This window comes from Harpia harpyja, chromosome 12 (genome assembly GCF_026419915.1).
Source record: "Harpia harpyja isolate bHarHar1 chromosome 12, bHarHar1 primary haplotype, whole genome shotgun sequence".
Classification (NCBI taxonomy): Eukaryota; Metazoa; Chordata; class Aves; order Accipitriformes; family Accipitridae; genus Harpia; species Harpia harpyja.
Genome location: NC_068951.1, coordinates 5498204 through 5525912, shown reverse-complemented (window position 1 = coordinate 5525912; position 27709 = coordinate 5498204). Strand labels below are relative to the sequence as shown.

The 27709-nt window shown below is 38.7% G+C and overlaps 1 protein-coding gene across 2 annotated transcripts; it reads right to left on the bottom strand.

The window, feature by feature from the left end:
* Window positions 1-22848, bottom strand: SLC6A4 (solute carrier family 6 member 4). Of its 2 annotated transcripts, XM_052804923.1 has the most exons (15): window positions 21180-22848; window positions 13782-14003; window positions 12948-13566; window positions 12089-12223; window positions 10986-11205; window positions 10454-10592; window positions 9935-10069; window positions 7956-8059; window positions 7118-7245; window positions 6646-6758; window positions 5733-5864; window positions 4488-4587; window positions 4013-4113; window positions 1854-2021; window positions 1-1088 (listed from the first exon to the last, which is right to left on the bottom strand). In XM_052804923.1, the coding sequence occupies exons 3-15, from the start codon at window positions 13408-13410 to the stop codon at window positions 1014-1016; spliced, it is 2013 nt and encodes a 670-aa protein (XP_052660883.1). In that variant the 5' UTR covers window positions 13411-13566; window positions 13782-14003; window positions 21180-22848; the 3' UTR covers window positions 1-1013. The 2 variants fall into 2 exon arrangements, with proteins under 2 accessions (XP_052660883.1, XP_052660882.1); XM_052804922.1 differs by lacking the exon at window positions 13782-14003 and having other exon boundaries at window positions 21180-22847.
* Window positions 22849-27709: the final 4861 nt, after the last annotated feature.

The following is a 27709-nucleotide window of genomic DNA, read 5'->3' as shown; positions in this document are numbered from 1 at the left end:
AAATTTTAGGCATGAACTTAAATTTAAATAAAAACCAAAAAGCAGAGAAGCAGATTTTTAAGATTCCACTTTTTGGCATCGGAACTCAAAAATTCATTGTTGGTCTGTAGTTTCTTTACGTGTAAGTGTTAGGTCTGTCAGGACAATGATTTTGTGAATATTTAGATGAGTTATGAAAACAGTATAGTAAGTGCTAGCAACTTAGGTTCTTGTCAAGTAACCCATGATGAGTTTTTGCAGCTTAATTGGGTCTAAAGGAAAGTGAAGGCTACAACATTACAAAAAATGCTTTTGTGGTATTTGTTATGCAAGAAACAATAGAAACTGTTACCATCTACAAAATGCAGGAAAGGGAGGATAATGCTATCAGATGTGTGTGCTAATGTATGCAGAGCTGTATATAGTGCTGCTCAGGATTGTTTCCTCTTCCTCTGTCTACTCCACTACAAACCTAGGGAATTTACTGATTTTTTTTCTAGTTTATAAAACCCTGTGTTACTTGAGTAATGTATGGCTATCAGAAATATTTTTGTGTTTTTCAATGTAGTTTAAGCAATTAGAACCTTAGAAGCGAATATGACATTGCCCAGTATGAACGATCACATTGAGGAAGATACAGGAGTACTGCCACAGACTTGGGATTCTACACCTAGTCCTATCCGCTGATATTCGTCCTATAGTGGCTTGTGCAATCACGCACACTTTCAAACAGCCCCAGTGCCCGTGCATGGAGTAGTGGTATTCTCATGCACACAGCCATCCTCATGTTTCCAGAATGAATTAGTTCTCAGTCAGTTCAGTCTGGTTAGAAGTGCACAGTAGATTTCATTGAATTGCTTGGATAAATGTGCTGGAGGCATCATGTTTCCAAATGCCTGTTGTCAGTGATGCAACCTCCACAGAAAACTCCTCCCTTTGTTGTCTCAGCTGGAAACGTAATTCTTTGGGTGGGAGAGTGTGGGGAAAGTTATATTTTATGCTCTCCCTCTCTTCCCCCCAGAAAACAGGTCAGCTTATACTGCATTCATGCGGATGTCTCCAAAAGGAATTTCTGTAGCTGTTTCTGGAGTAATGCTTTTCAGAACACGCTGTTGGAAAGAAATCAGTATTAGAAATTGATTCATTTTAGAGGTAATACGTAATATGACAGCCATTTGGAAAGAGATTCATAATAAAAATGTGACTTTAGTTTGAGTTACACCTCTTGAACTACAACACAAGGATGTTTCAGGCTTCTGTTACCTCAGCACTATGAAGATGTAAGGTGCTATAGAAGTGCACAGCATTATTTTTTAATTATTTGTAACATACAATTTGAATCAAAGTTTGACAGATGTTGTATTAATGCTTTAGGACTTTGGAGCTTACTTGGATACCCTGAGCCAACTGAACACATTGTTTCTGAACTGGTATTTATGTGCACTTACAAGAAAGCCCAAAAATGTCATCACAGGCTGCCACAAATTTATGGCAGAGAAATCTTACAAAGTGTGGGAGAGAAAAAGAAACCTGTTCTTACAGACATATCCAAGGGAACCAATTTTTCACTGCCTCATTCACATGATACTGTGTCTTGTGTGATTTCTAGGAAAAGCCTCCAGTTCACCAGAGCTTAAAAAGAAATACTTGATTTAATTTTTATATGAATATGTCAATGGCCTCAGTAAGACCTGGGGAGATTTGTGAATTGCTCAGAATGGGCAGAAGACAATTAGTGATCAGCTGGCTAGGAACAGAACAGCAGTAATCCTCAAGTCCTGGGGCATCAGACCCCAGAAAAATCTACACGTAATGTTTCTAGGAATCACCTCCTTCCCAACAGTCAAATAGAAGCAAGAGAGCATCATGGATACCTCCTTCAGTGTTCCTGGAGTGATGATCAACCGATAAACCATGTAGATTGGAATACACATGACTGAAGAAGTTCCTATGCAATAACCCACTACTGTAGTCCAGTAGGGATAATTATAATCAAAAAGCCGTAGCTCAGGAGGATTGGACAGAAAGCTGCAAGTGACAAACTGAAAAATAAGATAACAAAGTATGAATACATGTATTTTGATGGCACAAATTTACTTAAGGGAACTCTGTCCCAGCATAGCATTGAACTAAAAAAAAAACGGAGTAGGACTCAAGAAGGATTAAACATATGTCAATGCTGAAAAAATCCTAAATGACATTAGTATGGATTTAAAAAAAAAAAAACCATAACCAAAAAAAACCTCAAACCACTTTTGGATATTGAGACTTTCCTTCAGGAAGTTTAAAAGAGCTTAGGAGCTTTAGAGTATAGCCCAACCAGTAACTGAAAGGAACTAGGTAAAAATTCTCCTCTGGATTGCTTATTCCATAAATAAATGTTGTGGTGTTTCTTGCTTAAGAAGCATTAAGAGAGAAAACTCAGGACCACACTTGTACATTTAAAGGATAGAAAGATGTTAGATGGACAAAATCAGATTGATTGGTACCAGTGTGCAGCATTTCATCCAGTTATGCTTGTATTGAGCCCTATAACTTGATTGCAGCTAAAGCACCCCTTCCAGAAAGGCATCGTCTTAATTTTAAGCCACCAGAAATGGGGAGTGTACAGTTTCCCTTAGCTACTTGTCCTGTATTTAATCATGATCAATGTCAATTCTGCTTTGTCTGAATTTAACTTGCAGCTGCTATGTTGTTGTTTTATGCTGTTCTTTATTGGGTTGTAGACCCTTTTAATACTATTTCAAAAACGGTTAAAGAACTTAACCTGTGGTAATCACATCAGCTTTCAGCTTTCTCTGTGATAAGCTATACAGATTCTGTTTTTTCACTGTTACTTATTTTCTACAAATTTTATCTTTCCTGTGATATTTTTCCATAGCATTTTGGATCTTCAGTAGCTTTGACAAATGTTAATACTAGTTTGGATATAGTATTCTGTCGTCAGCTCAATTAATGCTGTCAGATCATTTTCCTGTGCATATCCTTCATGACTGAAAAATTTCTTGTGAAAGAACAAATACTTTTAGTTGAATACTACAGGAGTAATATTTGTGACTATCGTTGGAAGGATCTCTGACTCCATTTTTTTCCAGAGTATCATCAGAAGATCAGGATTACCAGAAACATTTCCATACAGAAATAACATACTACCTTCTGGGCTTGCTTTATTTTTTAGTTTACTTTCCACAGAGAATACAAATAGCTCTGCCTAGTAACCACATCACCAGAGCTGTATTCCTCTCTGTTTATTTTACTGTTTTAGGATCACGAAGAGGACAGTAGTATAAACATTATTTGTGGTGTCACACTTACTTATAGCTTTTTTTTTCCCCTTTTTCTAGGAGTAATAAAATGAAAATCTGTTAATTGTGCATTGATTATTACAAGTGTTTTGAATTCACTCTGTAGGTCTTAAGTCTACATTCTGTGTTTCATAAACTTCATCTTGACCTGCTCTGCTCCCACTAAGGCTAGTAACAATAAAAGATAGTGTGAACTAATTTTGGATCAGGAAATGAACACTTTACGTTAAAATGTTATTAATAATACTAGCAAGTCAAACATTGGGACAGTATTTCCAATTCTGAATTACAGATTTATAAAGGTTGCAATTAACTGCTGTAAATTTTAAGTGAAATATTCTAAAGTCATCAGTCAGCAGTTGCTGAGACAGTATATTTACTTGTCTTGGTTTTACTCCCCAGACAGTATGTTTCATCATCATCTTTTATTGCTTCATTTTGTGCAGGTAAATAGTAACTTTGTTCAGCAGAGGGAAGAAGGGGAGTTATGCAGAACCCAGTCTTATTTAGCTAGCTCATCTACAAAAATCATTATAGTGATTTAGTAACAAGACCTTGCAGCATTTTGTTGGGTTTTTCACTAATTGAGCCTTTTTAGTTTAACAAGAATTGTTACTGAAGAACTTCACAAGAAGATTCTGTAATTAAGCTTTTAGAAGTCTACGTAGCTGCAGTGTTCAATGGTAATTTTCTTGTGCTGGAAAAAGCAAGCTATAAAGAAAACTCACCAGAAGGAAGATGGGACTAATTGCTACCCAGCAAACTCGCCAGTACCAGCCTGGGGTAAAGCCTAGCATTTCTTTCACATCATTGCAAAACTGGGTGATGCCTGTGGAGACAAGTGGGAGGAGAGTGGCGACAGCAGGTAAGTTTTTTGTAAGTAGATGCACAGCATTTTGTAGGCATAGCAAATAAATTCAGAATCCATCATGAAAGACTTGGTTTGTTCCTATAACTCTTAATTATATTAAATCCTTAATTATCCTGAACTGTAGCTCTTGTTTATTTTAGATGTCACTGTACTTCTGTCAGAGAACAATTAATAATAATTCTCACAGATTTGGTAATTGGTGATTTTGTAAAAAAGATTTTGCAGACTTTTTCCAGAGACATCAGTGATCTTGTCTGCAGAAACAGAGGAAATGCTACACTGCAGAAGCTCAGAAGTTTGGGTTAGCATTGTCAACGTGGCAGCAGACGTACCGTAGAACCAGGCCACAGCAACTGCTTCCAGAAACACGACTGTTAGGACAGCTGGACCAGTGGCGTATTCTTCAAACAGCTTTACCACATACGCACCTCCCTAGAAAGGAGATCATATTGTCAGTGAACCAAAGATCGAGTGACGGAAATCCTGTAATACTGTTGTTCGTTATTGCCTTCGTCTGGACCAGGGCATCCACAGATGGATAATTCAGTCAGTTCTGTCGCTTTGTGGCTGTTCCTGCCAGTGAAATCCTTGAGCGTACTCTACTGCTGATCTGCTCGCTCTCTGTGAACATATTTCACCAGTGGGGCTGCCATGCAGAAAAGATAAAACTGAATTGCTGGCAGTTCTAGCTGCGTTTTAATGAACAAATGAGATTTGATGGGGATTGATGGGATGGCTTTTTGCATGCCTTCTGTGATGGCATCTTCTTTCTCCAACTTAAGTTAGAGTTACTGAACAGGAGATAAATAAGGTGTTACTTTGCTTTCTTTCCATGTGGGATCTAGAATCATGAAGGAGGAGGGCATTGTGTCTTGGAGCGGAACTAAGTCTCCTTTTACAGCAAATGCTTCAAATGAGAAGGAAGTTGCACATAAATGAGCAAGTGGAGTGAAACATGACAGGAAAGCCAAGTAATTTTTCCTTGTCCCTTATGATCATTACACTTATTATTCAAAATGTTGCTTGTTGTGAAAATGAAGTCCCGCAAGCCCCACAGAGACTATTTGGTGCAACCGTTCATGATTTCTGGCCTGATTTGATGAGGAAGATCCAGGAAATTGCTAGAAATTTTTGGAGAACAGCAACAGTAAATTGCAGCATTTTCTAGCAGATGATTTTTTGATCATTCTTTTTAAAATTCAAAATACATTTCAAACGTGAAAATTAAAATAATAATTCATATTAAGCATGGAGCTTTTGAGAGCAAGAAGTAAACCATATACAAAATGTGGAAGGTTGTCTGCTTACTGATTCAGCAGTTGGAGCAATGATGTCATTTATGATGTGTAGCACATTAAGAGTTTTGCTGAATTGCAATAGATCATTTTGCAACACATTTCGTAGTAAGAGATACTGTTCACATTCATTACAGATATAGATTTCTAATGCATAAAGAAAACAGGTTGGAGATTTAATCTGATTTCTTGAAACTCTCTTCAAAAAATACTACCCTCTCCAAGATGTCATTTGCAGGAAACTGTCAGTAAGGAAAGCTGAGGAGTGGGTAAAATACTTACAAATGTCAGGGTTGCTAATGACCCCAAAAAGCAAACGATGGTCAGACCAAGGACAAACAATTCCCTGCGTTTGCTCCAGACATGCGGGAATTCATCCAGTACTCCAGTAATCACTCCCTCTAGCCCTGCAAACTGAAAAGCATGGAAAAATCAGGGCAGTTTTACCTGCTTTAAAGAATGTTTCAATGCTTAAAGGAGCTTTAAAGCATTAAAACACTGGTGCTTTATTCTGCTTGTAGAGTTGATGTGACTTGTTTAAACAGTCTTTCTTCAGAACTTTTAAACCCTTTAAGGTGGGGATTTAGTCTTCATGTATCTGTAGGAAGTGCTTATCATCCAGAGGAAATACTATATTACAAGTAACAGGATGCTGATAAGTGGTTGGTGGCTCAGTAGAACCAAGATTGTGAAATCAGCCAAGTTTAGCCTTCCTGGAAGGTGCTGATTCTCAGGCTGTAAAAACAGGCTCACGTGGCAAGTTTTTAGAACGTCTCCTTTTCGCAGTGCTGTTGAGAAGGCCATCTCCAGTTCCCACCTTTTAAATCCAAGTAGTGTGAAAAAACTGCAGAATTTAGTAATTGCTTTGTAAGTTTACAACTACAAGGGAGAAGGAGCCTGGAAAGCTGCATTCAACCAGGAATTTATGAATCAAGGGCTTTGGTTGTGTTTCCAGGTCTGTTACTAATTGTCACAGTATGACACTGGCAAATCATTTAAGTTTATTTGGGCCTGTTTATGTCAAAATTGGAGTAATAGTTGCTGTCTTACAGAAGGCACATGGAGATGCCAGTCCTGCTTTAAACCCTTTAGTGACAGTGCAAGATTTGTAATTCTGTTTCTTCTTATATTTGCGGGGGTAAGGCCATACACCAAGTATCTGAGAGGTCCGCTCTCTCGCATACTGTCTACTCACCGTGCTGTCTAATCCCAGCGTGAGTAACATCAGGAAAAAGATGATGGCAAAGAAAGTGGAAGCAGGCATGTTTGCAATGGCCTCAGCATACGTAATGAAGAGAAGGCTGGGTCCTGATATTAGAACAGAGAATTAGGGATAATTGGTAGCGCACTACTGCTGCGAGGAAGGAGGACAGGCAGTTTCACTGTACCATGTTGTCTTCCAGGGGAAAACTTCTCCCCCCCAGGCTATTTTGCAGTGTGCAGTTACCACCATGTCTGTGAAGCTGCATGCATTATGATTTCTATATGCTGTCTTTATGGAATAATTTTTAGCTGTACAACAGTGCCTTATCATAAAGTAAGTCAGTATCCTGAATTATATACTAAATATTTTGCATAATTTGGGCTGTTGTCAGTCTAGAAGATAATATACAAATATATTCTATCTTAGAAGCAGTTTGAGAGATATGTACAAAAAGTTAGCCTACCAGTATCTTTGGCAACCTCTGATACATCTTCATTCCTCATCTCAGCCATGTATCCCAGCACAGTGAAAATGACAAATCCAGACACAAAACTAGTCACACAGTTCACGGTACTGGTAACCAGAGCATCTCTGCAACAGAAGACCTAACTCATATCAGGGAATCAGCATCTGCTAGAAAGGGTAGTTTACTACCAGATGGGGTGAGTTAATGATATGGATAGACTCCTAGAAAAACTAGGGGAATACAGTGAAAAAACCAAACAGCGGATTTGAAAGAAAGAGGGAAAAAAAAAAAAGCATAACTACTTTTTCTTCAACTTTAAACAGATGTTGTAACATTAGTCTGACACTGGATTCAATGCTGGATGTATACTGGTGTTTTAAAAAAATAGGAATTACTACAGGAATATTAAAGAATTGAGAATTTTACTTTACAAGTTATAAAAGAGTTTTTAAGATAACAAGGAAACAACTGTAAATTGCCGTTCAGCTCAAGACTCTAAAGTCATCTCCTAACTGACTGCTGAGATTAAATAATTATGATACGATTGTTTGGCAGGGGTTTAATCCAATTTTTTGTGGCAGGTTTCTACATCTTAGAATCCTCGCTGTAATTGGTAGAGATTATCTTTCTTTAGGGTAGGCACAACAGAGAAGAAATGTTTTAGATTGCAGGTTCTTTCAATAAGGACTTTTGTTCTGTTACGCTTTTGTCTGATTTCTAGGTACACAGGTCTGACAATTCAGTGCCTTTCACCAGCACTGTGTTTCTTTTTCATAAATACCCACAGTTATATTTTAACAACTCAATTTTACTTATAGAATAAGGTAGAACTCACTGGTAGCAGTTGTTATGGAATTTGTTGTAGCTGGCATAAGCCAATAGGACACCAAAACCTGGACCAAGGGAGAAAAAAATCTGAGCTGCTGCATCCACCCAAACCTGAAAAATATTGAAAATCAAGAAAAAATGACATGAAACAGATTGAGTGAGTTCGGCATATACAGAATATCGCCTAGGCCTACAAAACCGTGTTTCACTAGTCTGCCTATATCCTAGTCCTGGTCTAACAAACATTTTGTTAAGAGAGCATGTTGAAATATGAATATTTATTGTAGATCTGTGAGAGTTGTAAATATCCACTATAATTTTAGTGCCTATGCAGTGCTTATTGTATCTCTTTACACTGTTTTAAGTACTCACTGGCAGTTTCACTTCTGACAGCATCTTAGATTAATTCACAGTGATTTGCCTGTAATCAGTTTAACACAAGTTTTGCAATGTATAGAGAACTTTCTAGCCATGATTTTGCAGCGGGCTTGGCCCATCTTCCTCCAAACTCTGTGTGCTGTGGAATAGTCCTATGTTTGGCTGTGTGTCCTCCAGGCTAAGTAGTAGATGATCACTGCCCAGATTTTTCCTAGATTTATGGAAATACATTTGACAGTGTAGATGCAGTTCTAGTCCTTAGGACTCGATTCAGCTTTGTTGTAGCCATGACAGATGCAAGTGTGGTGATCTTGTTATGAAAAGCCTGTTGTACTTGAAAAGTGGCCACAGCCTTAATGAGTAGCATTTGTAAAGTACAGTATCATTTCTCTTTCTGAAGGTGAAAGTCCTCATTCATTTATCCTCTTTTGATTGAAACATGGAGTTCATTACAACTCATTTCTAATATTCTCTTCCATCGTGTGAGGCCATCCTGTATCATCCACAGACAGAGCTCTGTCATCGTCCAGCACACAGATTGCAATCTGCTGTCCTCACTCCAGATACATCCAATACAATATCAATGCCCTTTATTGCTTTTTCAGAAGATGTGGTCCCTTATTGGAGATGCTGCTTTATCAGAGACTGGTGTCTTTTCATTTCCTCTTCATTCAGAACTCTCCATATCAGCTGGGCAGCAGCAGACTTGCAAACATTAGAATTTTTAATCTTTGTATTTGTAGTATTTATTGCTTTGGGTTTTTTCCATCACCCTCCTCACTAGACACTTTCATAGGCAGAGAAGTAAGTGCAGCCTTGACCTGATGGACTACTTGTCATCCACAGAGTTCAAAGCTGAATCAGATACTGCAATGTCTGGGGTTTGTTGTTTAGCTCAGTCTTGTCCTCATTCCTCCTTTCTTTTCCAATATTGGTGGTGTATGCAGGCCTAACTTACTTATTCCTTCTCCACATGCACTTGATTACTGAGTCATGTTTTAGTTGGTGGCTACAGAGAGTATCCTTGGGCTTATCTGCCAAAGCTTGTCACAGGATGGAGGTCTGAAGTTTCAACTCTAGTAACCTGCATTACTTAAATACAGGCAACTGTGAACACCGTTGGGCTGTGGAACAGCCTGCCCAAGTGTGTAATGATCCCCTCACAGCCAAAAAACCTGCAGCTAGACCAGTTGTTAGGGCTTAGTAAATTTAGTTTGCTCAGTGTGACTGTCATAGGTAAAGGATTTTGTTGCAGTATAGCAGCTATCGTAGCTTCTCACTCAATGTCAGGCTGTTCACTGTTTTCCTGGCAAAAAACTGTTGGGTCACTTGTTTTCTTTCTAATCATATCACTAATTCTATTCAACTACTGTATGGGAACCCTAATATTAGTTCAAGCTAAATTCATGGTGGACTCGTAATCTTTAAAAAAATCTTTATAATTATGGAAAGAATAGCGTGACTGTTTCAACAAGAGCATGAAGTCAGGCTTTTAAGTCCATGCTAAGACATCTGTTTAATCATGCTCTATGCTGAAAATAGACATTGAAGTATGTACGTGCTAATAGGCTAAAAGCAAATCTCTACCCTTTTATCATGTTTTTTTACCTCAGTGGCCAGGAGTTTCTGCCAGTCAGGTTTTAAGTAGTAGAGGACACCTCTCCAAGCCCCAGGCAAAGTCGCACCTCTCACTAGCAGGATAAAGAGTATGACGTAAGGGAATGTGGCAGTCACCCATACCACCTGTGAGGGAAAACAGCAAGACAGCATTTGCCATGGGTAGAAAGTTAACAGGTGATAATGAGTTATTCTTACTGTAGCTCTTAGCATTTATAACATCTTCATGTGAACTTCTCAGAATGTCTGTAAACAGGCAGTTTGCACATCTATACCCACACTTTCTCTTGGCAGGGTTGTTGTCCAGAGAACAGTGGCATAACTTACTGTTGTTACATATTACTTGGTTGACAGTGGCAGCCACTACAGTAAGTGCTTCCCAAATACATGAGCCTATAATCCCTGTCATGAAGACAATCTGAGATAATTCTCTGTCAAGTTAATTGGCTCATTGAGAACTGCTGCTAGACTATACTGTACCAAGTTGATTTGTCTTGCTTTTGCATTCACCTTGCCAGATGTTTTGACCCCTTTCCAGATGCTGAAGTATACAATGGTGAAGATTAACAATAAACAGAGGGTCAATTGCCAGCTAATGCCCCCCAGGTCATCCAGCCCATTGGACCTGTGCACCTGTAGAACTTGGCGGCTGAAAGAGGAAAGAAAAACACAGTATAGGTATTTTTTTAACAAATGCTTGTGTTAAGTATGCTTTGAACAGTCCCATACTGTGGTCTGAGCATTACAAGTAGTCCTGAGGCCTTGATAAATAGCCTTCAGAGTCATGTAATTTTGGATTTTTTTTAATTAAGAGTTTGATATTAATGGTACACCAGTGATGATAAGTGATGACAGCTGACAGCGGTTGGGAACCTCTGATCTAAAATATAGAGTACTGTCCCATACACCTACAAGTATTCAGTTATTTGAATAGTTCAGAAAAGGGTACCACTAATAAACAGCCCTGCTCCCCCTAAAGAAAAGCTTGCTACATGTTCCACCATTCTGTCCAATATCACTGTCCTCACTTACATGCACTTACGTATAAAATTCTTCTGCGGGAGAGATGGAGTGCAGGGACCAGCTGACATTGTCCTTGCTGAAGTAGTTAGTGCAGTTGCCCGTGTTCCAAGCATTTGTGCAGCTAGTCCATGGCAGCTCCGCCGTGAAGGAGGATACGAGGTAGTAAAAGGCCCAGGCCATAATGGTGTTGTAGTAGGAGGCTACATAAAGATCTATTATACAGATGGCAAAGCCAATTCCTAGTAAGGCAGGAAATAATTACATGAAGTGAGTATAAGTTTTAGGCCAAAAAAAAAAGTAAGGAATTGGTTATCACATCAACTACAATTACTAACTGTCTAAAGCAGCTCTGCAGGAGGTACACATACCCTCTCAAGTGTTTACAATACTGGAATTTCTTGTGGCTTCGGAAACACTCAGGGTCTGATTCCAAGAAAGCATCCTTAATCAAGACAGAACATGCTTATATAGTTTTTTTCATGTGTTGCTAAATTCCTGGAATTTAGAAATAGGCATCTTGCACTCAGTAAATAAAAAAGACAAGACCAGAGCTATAACACTGGGAGCAAGAGTAAACAAGCATATAGAACAGGTCCTTTTACTCTAGAAGGCTGTGTTGTAGGATAGCAATTGACAGGCCAGGCTGAAGATGGGGAATCATTTCGTTGTAATAGAAATAGTCGCTCTTTATTCTTTCCTGGCTTATAATTTTGCCTTGGATTCAGTAATGTTGCACTTTATTAATTACATTTTTGTTTTGTTTGGTTGGTTTTTTTATATTTTCAGGCTTGGGTCAGAGAAAGTGGACTGGCCTCTATCTAATCAATTTGAGAGTTGCACATCATACGTGTGTATGAGAGTACACACACACACCTGCAGGTGTACATAAAGTTTTATGAAAGTGTTCTTTGTAAAGCCAAAATCTTGTGTAGAACAAGCCTCGCTTTGTGTCGTGGTTTAGCCTCATACTAGCCACTATGAAGAAAATTAACTCTACCCCAGCCAAAACCAGCACACTTTGTTTTATGAGATTTTCATATTATTTTCAGAAATTTCACCTTTATAGGAAAATCTTCCAGTTATTCAGAAAGTTCCTAGGAATTTTCCATTTCCCTTCTTTACCTTTGAATATAGGACATATTTTTCTCCAAATTGAAATACACCCATTCCTGTGGTACTGTCCTAGTGCTAGTTCCATATAGAAGAGAGGAATCCCTCCAAAGATGGCCATAATTGTGTAAGGAATGAGGAATGCTCCTGCAAGAAAAAAAGCAGATGATTGTAACTCTTCATAGGACTTCTCTTCCAACAGTACCAGTACTCCATAAACAACAGTTCCTTTTATCCCACAGGGAAAATGCCTATTCCCTCCCTAGCCGGTATGCCACACCGATCGTAAGAGTATGTACTTTGCAGTGTGAATAGGAAGCAAGACTCAGGCCAAACTTCTCATGTTCTGTAACAAGTATACATAGGATTCATCAAGACTGTACTGGCTGCAGTGGATACAATTGTGAGATGGGCTACAGATAAAATCGTTAACTTCTTCAGTAAAATGCCTTTGTTACATCAGGGAGACAAAAGTCCTTTCCAGGATCTCCTTGATTAGATTTATATTTTGGCTGATATGTCAGTGAGTCTAAGAGCTAGCATTCCTGATGAGTTGGTTTTGACATGTTGGTTTATCTGATTTTAAAATACTCCTTGGGACAGGGATTCAGTCTTTTCTCTTGGAAGGTGGTTCTGCACCTAACTGGCTTTCAGCTTCTAGTTGTACTGATTTTTTAGATCTTGCTAAATAGTTTTTCTTCCATCTTAATATGTCTAGTTATCCTATCCCAGTATTTAGGTTTTCCAGTCTGCTTGAAAAGTAAGTAATTTCCCCTTGGTCATTTATTATATTAAAATAAGCCACTAAATCATCCATTCATGAGCAAGGAAGTTCAGCATTAAGGAACAGCATACAGAACTAGTCACTGACCTCCTCCATTTTGATAGCATATATAAGGAAATCTCCACACATTTCCCAGATCCACTGCATATCCAATGACAGAGAGTAGAAAGTCAATTTTTTTACTCCAGGTCTCTCTGTCTTCTAGCTCCATCAGCTGCTGCTGGCCTTCTGCTCCGCAGGTGGTAGAAGTAGTGGTCGTAGTGGTGGTTGTGGCTGCTGGGGCAGTGCACTGGGCATCTTCCACCTCTCCCATTCCATTGCAGGGAACAGAGCTCTGAACCCCTGAATAACCGTTTGAGATCTGAGCTGCCTCCCCTTTATCTCCCTGGCTGGGATGGACTTTATTGCCATCCTCCACTAGCCGTAGGGCAGATTTAGGGTTCCTGACCAGAAGTCTGTTCTCTTTACAATCTTCTCCTTCGTTACAGTCTGAGACATCTTTCTTGGAAGTCAGCGGCTCAGTCTCATTGCTTGTTGCCTTTTTTTCCATTTTGTCCGAGATTTGTTCTGATCACTTGCAGACGGACAGCAGCACAGAGTCCCCTTGTGGCTTGTCTTCCCACACTTTTATTCCCAGTGTATTGCCAGCACTTTTAGAATTCCTCTTCCATATTTAAATCCATCAGATTGAAGGCACAAACACCATCTAAGAAATTACAAATAGTTAAAAATCCATTACAGGGCTTACTGATGCTGGTAACTTTCAAGATAGAACTGACAGATTCTGTGATTAGAATACTTTCGGAAGTAATTAACCATGACAGCATGCAATGTGAATCATTTAGCAGATAATCCATTCAGGATTTTGTACAGAGAAAGGAAGGAAGCAATCATCCTCTTCTACAGCAGAAGTCGGTGTACCTGGCTTATAACCTCTCGGGCAGATTTGCTGGACTTTGTGCGTTGCTGGACAACTCACAGGCAGACACAGTTCTGCTGTCTTCTGGTACCACGTTCTCCCTCTGAACACTGGTTTCACAACCAGGGAGGTTGTGGGACTCCCCGTTTGCAAAAATGAGGGCAGAGTTTAGTGTGGCTTGTATTTTCATTTTCAGTTCATCCTGTGACTTCTACTGGCAATTTCTAGATTCACCCAGTATGAAGGGAAAAGAATTAATTCAACAAATATAAGAGAACAATGGGTATACAAACTACATTTCATGCCCACCTTTCTTCAGAAATCCCAGTGTCTCCTATGTTTAGCAGCAGACCTAGAAGGCTTAAATGAAAGGTTAGAAAAGTATTTAAATCTCAGTGGTTTGCATCAACTAACTTTTGAGGCTAAGTCAACACTAATAACAAGGAAAAAAAGATCAGGAAACTTCAATTTGATTGTTTTGAGTAAGAACTAACATATGGGTCTAAAGGAGAAAACGCGTCCCCAGTTTTATTTAACTCATCGGGGACATAAAGGCATCTTTCATTCTGTTTGCATCTGCTAACATGATAGTTCCAGCCCTGGGAAGGGTAGTGGGCACTACTCCTGTGTTACTGTCCACCACCAGCAAAAATCCAGGCACTGGGAAAATCCCTGGCTTTACCTGTCCTCTTTTTATGTGCTAGAAGTGTAATCCAGGGGAAGTAAACCATTCCAAAATAAAGAAAAGGTATAAAACAATTAACTTTTCCTTCAGAACAAAAAGTATTGTGATTCAGTGGGTCATTTGTTCAGGTAATGTAAATGCCCAGCTGCCTTTACTCAACAAAATCTTGAAATAGGAGCTGATCCTCTGTGCTGTAAATTCCCTGGGGTAGTAACCTTGCGTTATAGCTAGCAAAGTGTTACACAATCTACATGATGCCACTCCAGATTAAATTATTATAATTACATCCATTTTTTCCTTTTCAAAGTATTTTACCACAGTAAATATCATTGTCACATCCTAGCAGAAGAATAAGCATTATTTCACTTCTAACTGTCGAAAAAACTAAAGCAGAGAGAGATTATTTTCTCATCACTAGAATTTGCTCATTGCCAGAGCTCTTAAAACTCAAGTTTTTCCCAGCTTTCAGCCTTGTGCAAAGACAGTTAGACCTCTTCCTAAACATTTATCAGTGCAAGCATAAAGACAATGAAAGTTATTGAGCTCCAGAGCAAACAGGAGGATGTTCTTGAGATAAAAGTCCCTTGAAGTTGTTGTTTATAACTTTCAGAAATCTCTAGTTCTTCAGGCTTACATTCTGTCTATACCCAGATAATGTTCTTTTCACCATATAGCAAGCAGTGCATCATTAATGCTGAATTCTCAGAAGAGCAGTACTTTGCTACCTTTAGTTAATCATCCACAAGGACTGAAACATCTTCAGCGTTCCAGAATACTATGGGAAAGAACAGGAGTTTCTGTTTTACCTGCAAGACTATAAAACCTGAATGTCTTTGGAGTCCGAAACCTTCCAAATGTCCCAAAAGAGCTTATGGAGATGAAAACAATCCTACCACCACTTGTGGCAACATAAAAATCCTAGGAAAGGCCACAGCCAATGCTCCCCTTGTATAGAGCATGTTAAATATAAGATAGGAATATGGAAAAGTAACCTGAGCCCTTCTGGACTTTACACCTCTTACTCATAAATAGGAAAGCAGTAAAGGATGTTGATTTAACTGCATTATCTCATGAGACTGAATTTTCCATACCTGAGACTTAAACTCTTACTGCACATAGATACTTCTTGGCACCTTCTTCACTGAGGAAAGGTCATTGAATTTCTGGTTGATTTCCCAGATCTGTGACAATCAAGGTAGTTGTCTTATCCAGATCTAAGCTCCTTCTGGCCTTCTGCAGACCACAGGAAAGAAATATCACATTATTTGAAATATTTTTGTAGAATTTTCAGTAGTTTGAGCCTCAAATATGCAAAATGATTTGTGAAATTTCAGGGGCTTCACCTGGAATTTGAACTGTTCCTTTCTGAAAGAGAATTACAGCTCGTCAGCTACCCTGGGAAATCTCTGGAGTGACGGACTCTACAGCTGTGCGGTGGTGTTCACAGTGGCATAGTTGGCACATGAAAACAGAACAGTTGCAGAATCAGAAGATTTCATTACACTGTAAAAAACTGTGGGAGAATGTACTTTTTCCACCCTCTTGTTAACAATTCAAGAAAAAACTATCTGAAGGAATTGTAACTGCTACAAACAGTGTAACCAGCTACAGAACTAGAGCTTTTGGTGTTGGGAAGTATGCTAGGATCACTAGGGAAGACATCCGGGGGAAAATTACGCTATAGTGAAGGATTTTGCCCACCGAGGCCTCTTTGTGCACCGATCTCTCAGTTACAGGTGCTAGAATGACAATAGTGAATGATATAAGAAATGGCAGTTTATTACCTATTTTCAATCTGAGCTGTTGCAAAGGTTGCTTTTACATAAATACACATTGCCTTCTTATCACCAACATAATTAGTTACAGAAGAAAGAAAAAAAAAAAAAAAAGAAGAAAGATAGCTGTGCCTTCATTTTGTTTTGATCCGTATTTTGTAGACATGACTTTGCTCCTTTGAGAAGCACTAAGCATCCGCGCCTTTTCTCTCTCCGGTAGCTCTGAACAGAGATAATTCTAAAGGGCAGTTTTCATCTCCATAATGCTGTGCTGTCTAGGAGCATGTAAAAGGTGCCATGCTGCCAGCCCTGTAAATTGCACTCCTCCTTACACAAAGAGTGACTAAAGAGGAGTGACCCTCAGCTCTGCTCCGGAGAAGGACCCTGGAACAAGGCAGCGTGTCCTCCACAACTATTCCCCGCTTTGCTTGTTTTTTGAAAACACTGGGATGGATAATTGAAGACATGTGTTTCTACAAGCTTGGCTGAAGCCACCAACACAGTTCACATAAGCCAAATATTAATTAAATTATAATTTTTTGTTACTCCCACACAGAGCTAAATTTGAACCAGCACTGTAGATGTAAAAGGCCTGTACATCCCTTGATGCTCAAACCCAACTCCTTTGCCTCTATCAAAGCAATCCTCAAGGATCATCCCTGTCCTGGGGTCCGGTTCCTTCCTGAGCAGGCAGCTGCACAACTGATGTATCATCGCCTTGTTTATTTCTTGAGGCATGCAGTGACCTCTCGTGGCAGTGTGGGAATCCCTTTCCTTTAATGCTCTGCCATCTAGTAAAACAAATCTTTCCAGCACTTTAAAACAAAATGATTTTCCTGTTCTCTGTATTTTTTTAAAGGAGGAGATGGACTTTTAGTGTGTCTAGGATATTAAAACAATTAGGTTGAGGTGCAGCAAATACCAGATGCTTCAAGGGAGGCAAATCTTAATGCTTCAAGTCACCTGGAGATTACTTTATTTGAGGTAGGGCAGCACTGACTTCCTGAATTCCTCAGCACAAGGGCTTGTTCAGCCTCACTGTGCATGACTACAGAAGTCATTACTTGCGTCCAAATGATCAAATACATTTTAAGTCGCAAAGCTGCAAAATTTGTATATTTGCATATATTTCACTTCATACAAATTATGTTCTTTTTTCCTGTGCTAATTTGATAAACCAATGCTTGCTGGAGTACCAGCCACTCACTGGGTTACAGCTGCATTCCTGTAGCAAAACTCACATTATCGCTATCACTCACGCTGCTCCTCCATCTGCCTTACGTCTGTCCATTTACATGCTAGCACTTGCAAAGAATTAAAGTACTTCGAACTCTTAAGACAAAAAGTTAGCCTACAGTGTTGGCAAACAGAAGCAAACATTACGATGATTTCTGTTAACTTGACCTAAATCTCACTTTTATCACAAAGTATTTAAGACTGTTAAAATTATGTAGCTGCTTGACTGCATATTATACCTTGCAATAAAGATGCAGTTCACACAGGCTGTTGCATGTAAATGGAAAGAGTCCAAGGAAATTACTTTTATCTAGAAAATCAAGCGAGAAGTTTGTATGACAAGATAGAAATCACGTATCCCACGCAGGAAAAAGCTGTGGTTTTTATCTGTAGGTACTGTTCTCACCTCTAAGCCACAGTATCAACCATGACCCTCCGACAGCCACGTACCTGGGTGTTTCCAGGTACTGGACTCTGATAAACATAGCAGTAAACATTTCTGATCTTCACCTGTATCTCCTCACACAGTCCTAGTCTTGCCTTTTGCGCAGGAGTGGAGGTACGCGACCTGGATGACAGTGAGAACCTCGTAAAGATTATTCCTTTTGGCGGCATTTTGTGGGCTAGTGCGTTCCTGTTCTGCTGCATGTATGGTGTGAAGGAGTATAGAGGCTTCATATTTTTCCTCTGATTTCACACAAGCCAGAAGTAACCTTTTAATCAAAGTTATTATGGGATAGCTCAGATGCTGCCATACTGTGGGGAGTTGTTAGAAAATAAAAATTTCAGCCAGTTAAATCTTGAAACTAGATTGCTAGTACTAGATTATGATCAATTTTACCTGCTGTTTGTCACATGTGAGTCATATTTAGAGTTCATAATGCAAAAAATTAATGCCTTTTGCTTTTGACTGTGTTCACGTACACTGATTTCATTAACAAATTAGTACCTAGAATATCCTTTTCTATTAGCTTGTTTCCATTGGGCGAGCTGATAGCAAGTGTGACAGATTGTATTTCAGATTTCAAAAACTGATATTCATAAAGACATAGTAAGATACAGAGTCCCAGCTTTGTTAGGGCTGCTGGTAACCACAGAATCAGAAGTATTAGGTACAAAGCAGATATAAGCTGATATCTAGACCACCCCTCAACAACTGAAAACTGATTTCTTCAGGATTTTTTTTAGCTATGCTTCTCTAGTCTAGTTTAAGAGAATCAAAACTGACTTTTGATAAGGAGTGATCAAACCCCACTGAAATTAATAGGTCCAGTAAATTATTTCCACACATAGCAGGTCTGATCCCAGTGCCAGTGATTTTAAATATAACTGGATTGGGTACTTCTGCACATTACTGTAATTTGTGAGTATTTTGTAAGAAACTTGCAGCATGTAGATGACAAAATGGATCCTGTATATGAATAATTGCAGGTCTCCAAGGGCATGCTCACATTCTTACTAAAACAGAGTAGAACTGTACTGGACAAGTAGTCCCACTGAGACAATGGCCCTTCTGGGAGAATAAAAGGCTACTTACCAAAGTGAGAATGGCATAAGCAGTGAGCTCTCTCCAATTAACTCATGTATTCCCAGAGAAGGCTAAATATAGGTAAGATGTGAAAATAGTGCTTCTGAAAGCAATAGTATTGGGGGAATATAAACCTGTGCTGTAAGTTTTATGTCATAATCTTGTCCGTGTTTGAGTCTGAAATTAAAAAGTTAGCAGGAAAGAGAGATTTTACCTTTAAAAATTTGTTGAGAAGACAGACACTGCATTGTAGTGGGAATGCTGCCAAATTTATGACAGTCGCTTAAAGAACGGAGGAAGGGGGGAGAAAATGCATTTTATGGCTTGAGAGTGTCCATATGTAGTGCAAGGAAACAGATAAGCTTAGAGGGAATGATACTCCTTTTGTATTCTTCCTCAAATTATTTTTATAAACTTGAAGGAAGAGTCATAACACAGCAAATACCACCAAATAGAGCGCTGTTCCTTAATATAACTCTGCACCGGCAAATTAATGGGCACGGTGTTTCAAGTAAAAGACCTGTTTGCAGATTCAAGTCAAAGACTGGCCGCACATATATGCCAGCATGTATATGGTTATGTTTGTGATATTTTTACATAAAGAAAGTAAAGAAACAATCACCATTGTTTCCAGATGATGTTTCTTTGAAGGAGGCTTATTAATGGCTATCTCCAAATTGCAGCCCCTTTATCCAGGCTCCAAATTCTACTTAAGTTCTTTATGAAACACTTATCCCACAGACAGGCTTCATTATTTTGTGTAAGTTCTATAAGATACAGATTGCCAGATCAACAGAGCTGCAAATACATGGTTTTGGAAAAGAGTTAAAACATTAGGATCAGAAAGGATACCAGCATACAGAATGAACTTTTTTTTTAGGCTCTTAATACTGTTCCTAATGAAAACTCGGCGGTTTATATTTCCATGGAGGAAAGCAGGAAAGAGCTTAAATACACTGCATATTTCCATGTGGGGGAATAATTTAGGGGTTTTATTAAATTCCAGTTTGGGGGCAGTTTTTCTTGATTTATATATCCATTTGAAATTCATCACACCCTGTCCAATCAGAAAATGGACCCACAACAATCATTTGCTATATTCCAAGTTTACAAAGTACTCTCCAAGAAAATTACAGTCAATTCACTCATCAAAAGCACCAGAAGATGAAGCCTAAGTGTATGAGACCTTCCCTGGTAAAGTGCCTGACAGCTAACAAGCCACATTAAAAAAATTCCACAATGTTTTCAAGAATCCAAATCCATTAAATGCACAATCCTTTTCTCCCCAGGCTTTCTTAATACATCAAAACATGTTTTCCATGACTATTTATATATTCAGTTACATTGCATTCCTCACTTAAACTTCCATATTACTTAGCAAACTAACACAGCAAGCCAGTTGATTTCAGCAGTAAACATGATTGACTATAAATATATCTATGACATACTCTTCAGGTTTATTACTTACAATAAATCTGTCCCATTCAGTTAGATAATTTACTGTGCTGGAACAGTTTACCTTTTAAAAATATAACTTAACGTGGTTAGTAAAGCTTACTTTACTCTTTTAAAATAAATAACAGCTTGCATTGATTTTTTTTTCTTCAGATTCTGCTTCTTTCCTTTATTTTTCTTTATAGTTTAATGCTTTTTTGTAAATTTTAAATAAACTTTACATTCATAATGCAATTACGTGGACTGCTGAATTTCAGATTGTCATAACATGTTCTGCTACAGGCATTTGACTCCCAACATTCATAACTGCTGGACAAGTGCCTGAACAAGATGGAGTAGAGCATGTAACATCAAAAAAGCAAGAAAAAGCATAAAAAGTTTAAAAAAAAAAAAAAAAAGCAAACTTTCACCAAAAATCAATGTATCTTTTTTCCCCCCAAAGCTTTGTTAGATGTACATTGTCCCAATGTTTTAGAAATTACTCTAGAACATTAAAAGTTAATTTAAAATGAAACAAAAAGTATTATACACATTGTAGACTGTCATTAGTGTTTCAGATTTTATAACCAAAGTGGAAAGAGGCAATGAGGAGTGAAAGTTAATGAAACTCTAGTATCTGCTTGCTTCAGAAGGTAGGCTCTGAAGACAGCGTGTAGGAATCTGTCTGAATTTCATAAAGTACCTTAGATAGCAGAGTGTTAAAAACAAAGTTATAAAGTACCTGTCTTTCAGATGGGTTTGAAGCGCTTTCCTTGGTGTTATCCAAGCTCGAGTAACCTTCACCCACATTTACTTCAGAGTCTCGGGAAGTCAGCCTGTGGGCAACTCAGCATCTTGGTGAGGTTTTTGTACACCAATCCCCCTCACATGGTCTGATTTCCAGATAATCTGCTGCCAAAGAGCTCTTCAAGAATTTTTGCGTCACTTTAGTCAAATAAACTTTATGTTTCACCAGGGCTGCAGCTCAGTTTTCCTCCTAGAGGTGGGTGGCTACATTTGTCTGTTCTGATCTGTTCAAAAGAGCAGGATCCAATGAAGGCAGAGTGAGAAGGAGGGAAGCTTTTCTGGTAAGGGACAATTTTGCTGGCTGTTATTACAGCTGTAAATAACAGGATGGTGATGATGATGGAGACAACAAACGGGACGGAAGTTTTGAGGGAGTCAGTAAATTACAAGCTTGCAGGTGGGTCTGTAGATTACAGAAAGATAGCAAGGACTGGGGTATTATCACAGTAAAAGGGCTTGGAAAGAATAATTGCTATTGCTGAATATTTACATTATTTTAATAAAGAAATAAGGTTTAGTTTTGTTTTAAAGCATTAAGCACAAGTTCTTTAAAAGCGTGTTGCTGCTTCAGTAAGCTCAACAAGTAATTTCCTTTCTTCTTACTACTACTCAAAATATCTCACTCAAAATGTGACACATGCTTTTTCTCCAGCTTCTTTCATCCAGGATTTCTTCATTCCTAGACTTTACAATTTGTTTGTAAGAAGTCATAAATCACAGGTCAACGAAATAGTGGCATAGTTTAGGTGGCAGATTTGGGGGGGGGGGGGGGGGGTGGAAAACCAGAATGGGGACAAATAAGAATAGCTAATTATTAAAGCAACAGCCCTTCTGCTGTAAGGGGTTGCCAGTTTTCAGAGACTTGTTCCAAACAATTGAAAAGAAAACAAACTCTTAAAACTGAAAAGCATAGGGATATAATTAGCACTTTCCTTTTTCTGTCTTCTGGTCCCTTAATGAGAGCAGCAGTCAGCCAGCAGCATGTCTTTTGCACCATCTCAAGGATAGCTCAGGTATTGCAATTGCAAATATTAAGGAAACATATTAAAATAATTTTTGCTTTCCCATTAATTCTTGTGGGCAATACATTAGAAATGTTTTGTCAAATTAAGCTTGTTGTCTTCAGTTGTGTTAGAGATTCATTGTTCTTTTAGTGAAAATAGCAGTATCTAACTCGTCGTCTCTCTGCTGTGCTGAATTCCCCTCCTGTACTCTTCTTTCCAAAATAAACAGTTTTGGTCATGTTAATCTCCGCTTAGCTGCAGACAGGAGAAAAACCCCACAAGTTACTGTCCTTGCCTATTAAATCACACACAGCCTTGCCCTTGTTTTGTCCTGTTCTGAAGGGTTTGCAAGGCCAGATACTATCATGCCTCACTTGCTAAACCTTTATGAAGGTCAAAGTACAATGTTTTAATGTGTAAGTAGCCATCTGTGGATTAGACCCCATGCTTTGGATAGCAGGCTTTTTCTTTCTTGGGAGGTGGGAGGACAGATGGTACAAGGAATTTGTGCCTTCCCTTTCATACAGATTTCCAGCTCACCACTGCTGGGAGAGTGGAATGGATTTTCCAAACTCACTTTTTCTACCCTCTTAGAAGAAATAAATTCTCTCTACTTTGGGTCCTTCTGCTCTTTACGTTTTTGTTTTTGTTTTTTTTTAAGTTTTAGAGGCATCACGACCTTTGTCTGAGGTTCTTCTCCATCTTAGTCTCTGCTTAAGTGTAAGTTCTTTTAACAAGTTCTGAAACACTATTGCATACCATTCATCTTGGTCAACACTTCAGTTAAATTGCTTTCATCTGCTCACATCAGTGCCACCCAATGTCAGTACTTTGTTATTTTTGTAGGGCATACAAAGCTGTAATGTGAAAACCAGCATATTAAGAACACAAAACCACCTTTCATGAATTATCCTGGCCTTTTTGTTCAGTTGATTTTTTTTTCCCCCAATTAAGGTCTTCTGCAGCAGCATGCTCTTTTTTTCTTTTTTTTTTTTTTTTTTTTTAATTTCTTGCCAAACAGTCTGGAGCCTTTGGGGCATAATATAAATAACAGACTTGAGATTTCAGGCAGACACCTCAACATTATGACACTTATTTATCCCATATGTGAAAAACTTTCAGGTCCTGTACTGAGTCAGTTCCAAAATTTCATTAAATCTTTTGTGCATTGATGGGCAAAATCCTAATGATTTAGGGAAAGTATGAAAAAACAAGAGGAAGAAAACGAACTTTACACAAGACATAACTTCAAACACTTCCACAGTTCTTAACAGATAGAGCAGCTTTAGATTCCAGTTACCAATGCCTGCACAAGAATGGGAAGCATCAATCAAATTACCTAATAACAGTAGTACCAGCTGTACTAAGAAGAGATTAATAATAATTCTGCAAGCATGTCTCTGATTCACTGCCAATAAGAGGATAGGAACAATCTTCCAAATAACACAAAACAAACAAATCCTGAAGTATTTATTTGTTCCCATCTTTTGCTTAGTTAGGAATCAGACTACATTTAGAAGCTATTAAGATCGGCTTTGGGATAAAAGAAATTCTGATTGTCTTTCCCTGCTATTTTCTAAGCTGACTGTGCTGGGATATACATCTGGGAGTTAGATGAGTTTTGGAGAGGTTTTGCTATTTCCACTACAACTGTTTTGAGAGTGCATTTGGGTGGAGAAATCTGATTCTGAGAACCTACGAACCGCTACTACACATAACCTCTCCTCCTGCTTCTTCCTTTTCTTAGTTAGCAGTAGTTAATATTTTCTGACTCTTGACTTTTCTCCACCTGTCAGAGAAACTGTCTTTGAATTACCACATGAAAACTACATGGTTTTGTTGACAAACTGGAAAAGGAAACTACCTGTTAGATGGCTGGTTCCTCAACAATCCAAAAGCCTTTTAAGGATTTGTAAAGGATATAAACTAAAGGAAGAAGCAGCACTGAAACACAGTGGGCATGAATTGGGTTTGGTTTTTTATTCTAACCTAAGCATCTTTTTTACCAGTTGGATGTTAATTTTTTTTGTAATCTGGGTTTACAGTTTGTAAGGCAGAGTTTTCTTTGCTGAGAGACTAAACCTGTAGCAAGCTAGGCTTATTTCCACATTATTTCCATTCCATCAGTTGGAAAGTATTTAATTTTTGATCATCTCTGAACCATTTCCTGCAAACTGACAGGAGTTAAGTAGTCTGTTCCTCGTTTACATGCTGCCATACTACCCTGCTGGAGAGGTGCTGGGCCAAGTCTGCTAATCCATTCTGTCATCTCCAGGCTGTACTCTTAACTTCCATGCACCTCAGAAGAGACTGAGGTTCTTCTGGATCCAGTTGTGCCTCATGCTATGCAGGAAAACTTCCTCAGCCTCTGTACGGCGCATATGGCCTCTCAATCATCTGCTCAACTGTCTCAATTCTTAATCCCCCAGTTGAGGGCTGCTGATCACATTAGTGATTTTTCCTTTAGGACAAAAGGGCAGAGTGATCCGGTAAACATCACATCAACAGGAGCTGTTAATGGGAAATAATTTTATACGTACTGGGTTTATTCATGTTTCAAACTACTGTTTAAAAACAAGCCCACTCGCCCTAAAATACGACAGTCTGTTGTATGGATAACAAAGACAGCTACTTAGCAAGAGTGCGCAGCTGTTGATTCTTACCAAAGGCACAGGACTGGTTTTCATGGGCTGTTACCACACATTAGCAAAAACAGAGAATATCCTACCTAATATTGTGCCAGTCTTGAATTCAAGAGTGTCATTAGCATGAACCTTAGAACAGTTTGTTCAGCTGCCCTTAGTCCTCAAAACAGAAGAAATACAGCTCTCGCTTTGACATATCTATTTCCCTTCCTCTTCCCCATTCCTTCTTACAAAGAACTTATAAAACTGCTGGGCACAAATGCAAAACTGTTTCTGCCAGATTGGCTTCATTTCCTATAACGTGTTTTAGCCATGTGGATTTTCTGTGCTTATTTGAAGGAAAGGAAAAAAACATACTATTGTATAAGCTGTACAGGGAAATATCTGGGCAAGAGCTGTGGAGATAAGCACATGCTGGACAATACTTTTAAATACTCAAATTAACAAAAAACTGGCTTGGAAACAGTTTTTAATTTGTCAAACTCAATCCTCATCAGTGCTGCCATGGGCAACAAAAATGTTAGTCAGTTAAACTCCAGAGAAAAATTTAACTCTCTTTGGCTGCTATCCCCCTCTCATAGATAGCATAAAGGAAATAGAAGAACTAGTGTAATGTCATAAGCAGAAAGATTTTGAAAGACTAAAACACTGACCTTTTGGAAGAAAAAAAAGCCCCCAAAACACCACATACATTAGTCATAATCAAAATATTGTGCATAATACAGCTTCCCCAGAGATTTGGCTTTGTTTCAGAGGCACCAGGGTTCAGCATCAAGTACAAGACTGTTTACTCGCCTTGATGCAAGTAACACAGCATGAGGTAGAGACTGCGCATCACAGACCTGTAAAGCCAAAAGGGACCTGAAAAGATCATCTGGTCCACCCATTTGCCAAAAGGCAGGGTCGACTCTACCAGTGCCACTTCTGACATGTTCTTCTGTAACCTGTTCTTAAAGATCTCTGCCAATGGAGGCATCACACATCCTCAGGCAATCTATTCCAGTTCTTCACTATTTTTATCACCAGAAAGCTTTTCCTAATCTCACTAAATCTTGCTGCAGTTGAAGACCATGACTTTTTGAACAAAATTCCCTTCTTTAAAGCATCCATTTACGAATTCAGAGCATGATGTGTCCCCTTTTCTCTGACTAAACAGGCTTTTACTAATCACAGTTTCAAGTCCTCTGATCATTCTTACCGCTCTTCTCTACACTCATTTTGATCTGCATTTGCCCTGAGGTGGAGTACCCTAAACTAGATACCGCGCTCCAGCTCACTCCCCAACAGTCTTAGGCAGAGCTGGGTAACTTTGCATCTATTGGAGGCTATTTCTCTGTTTATACACCCCAATGTTACATTACTTTTTTCTACAAGAGTATGTGATCAACCATGACTTTTTATATTTTTCTTTCCACACCACTCAAACTTAGTTCACACCTGTTCTGCATGCTCTGTTTGCATATCCAGTTACTTTTGGCTAGGCACTGTTCCTTATATGACATACATTTGCATGGCTTGCTAGAGATCATATTTTGATGAGCATAGAGTATAAATCAGAAATGGTGGCAAAATATTTTACAATAATGCGATAATTAAATATATTTGACAGATGAACTATTCAACAATATCCTGCTAATTAAAGGGTATGCCCAAACTTCCAGAAAGATAACCATTTGATGCACACTTGTGCCAGTCAAGACTGTAGAAAGCAAGGTCATCTACCTGTCTGGAGACACAGAAAAAGAGCACTGAACTTGGAGTCTTCTAGATTAGGAAAATCTAGAAACTATAGCTTTATGTTATTGCTTCTGACCATTGCTACTAGAAAAGGCAAGCCAAGAGCAACAGCCATTTGCTCCTGTACCCTCATAGTTCTTGAGATGACAGAAAACCTTTTGACATAAGCCCAGGATAACGAGCTGAATTTTGCTAGAAGGGAATCAAATATTAATATCACTGTACTGCCAAGATACATTCTGTACGTCTCCAGAACAGCTTTGTTACCCTGTGCAGAAAACACTGCAAAGGGCACGGACTCTTAAAACACATCACTCAAGGACAGTAACAATAACCTCCTGCTGCTGTTCCACACCAAATTCTCTTCTCTAACCAGCACTCCTGCCCACTTCAGGAAATGTTAATCACAGCAGGTTGAATCATCTTGGATGATGCCTAGACAAACCCTAATCTGGATTTAGTTTAGCAGGCAACATGCAGACATGATTTAGCTTGGCATTTTTAATATATGTAAATATGTACACATACATATACACACACATTTGTGTAACTAACCTAAGATACACTTTCATAATCCTTTAATAACTTTCTACCTCTGTAGTCCAAATGGCAGAAAAGTCAAACCAAATTGTAGAGTACCATGGCCATACCAAACATCCTTTTTTTGCTTGCACTTAACTTAAGCAACATCTATCTGCTACCCATGGTAGCTGGCAGTTGTGTTTGTGCGGTTCTTTATCCTTACTTACCCTCTTATTTGCCTGTGACTAAACCCCATAAAGAACAGGAAAACTGTCACGTTACACGCAAAGACAGCTTGCCATTTTGGCACAATTTAAATCAAAGGATTAGTACTGTGCTCAAACTATTTGAGTGCCTGCAGTGCATGAGATACTATGTTTGTGTTTATCTTTGTTCAGTGAGAGGAGCATCTTTGACTACTGAGAACATAAAGCAGCGTGTTTTCCTGATATGTTCACATTCTGGCTCACTTAAGATTTGTTTGTGGGTCACTAATATCTTCCCATTTCATTAGTCACATGAGTTTCATTTAAAAAAAGAAAACAGAACTGTACCAG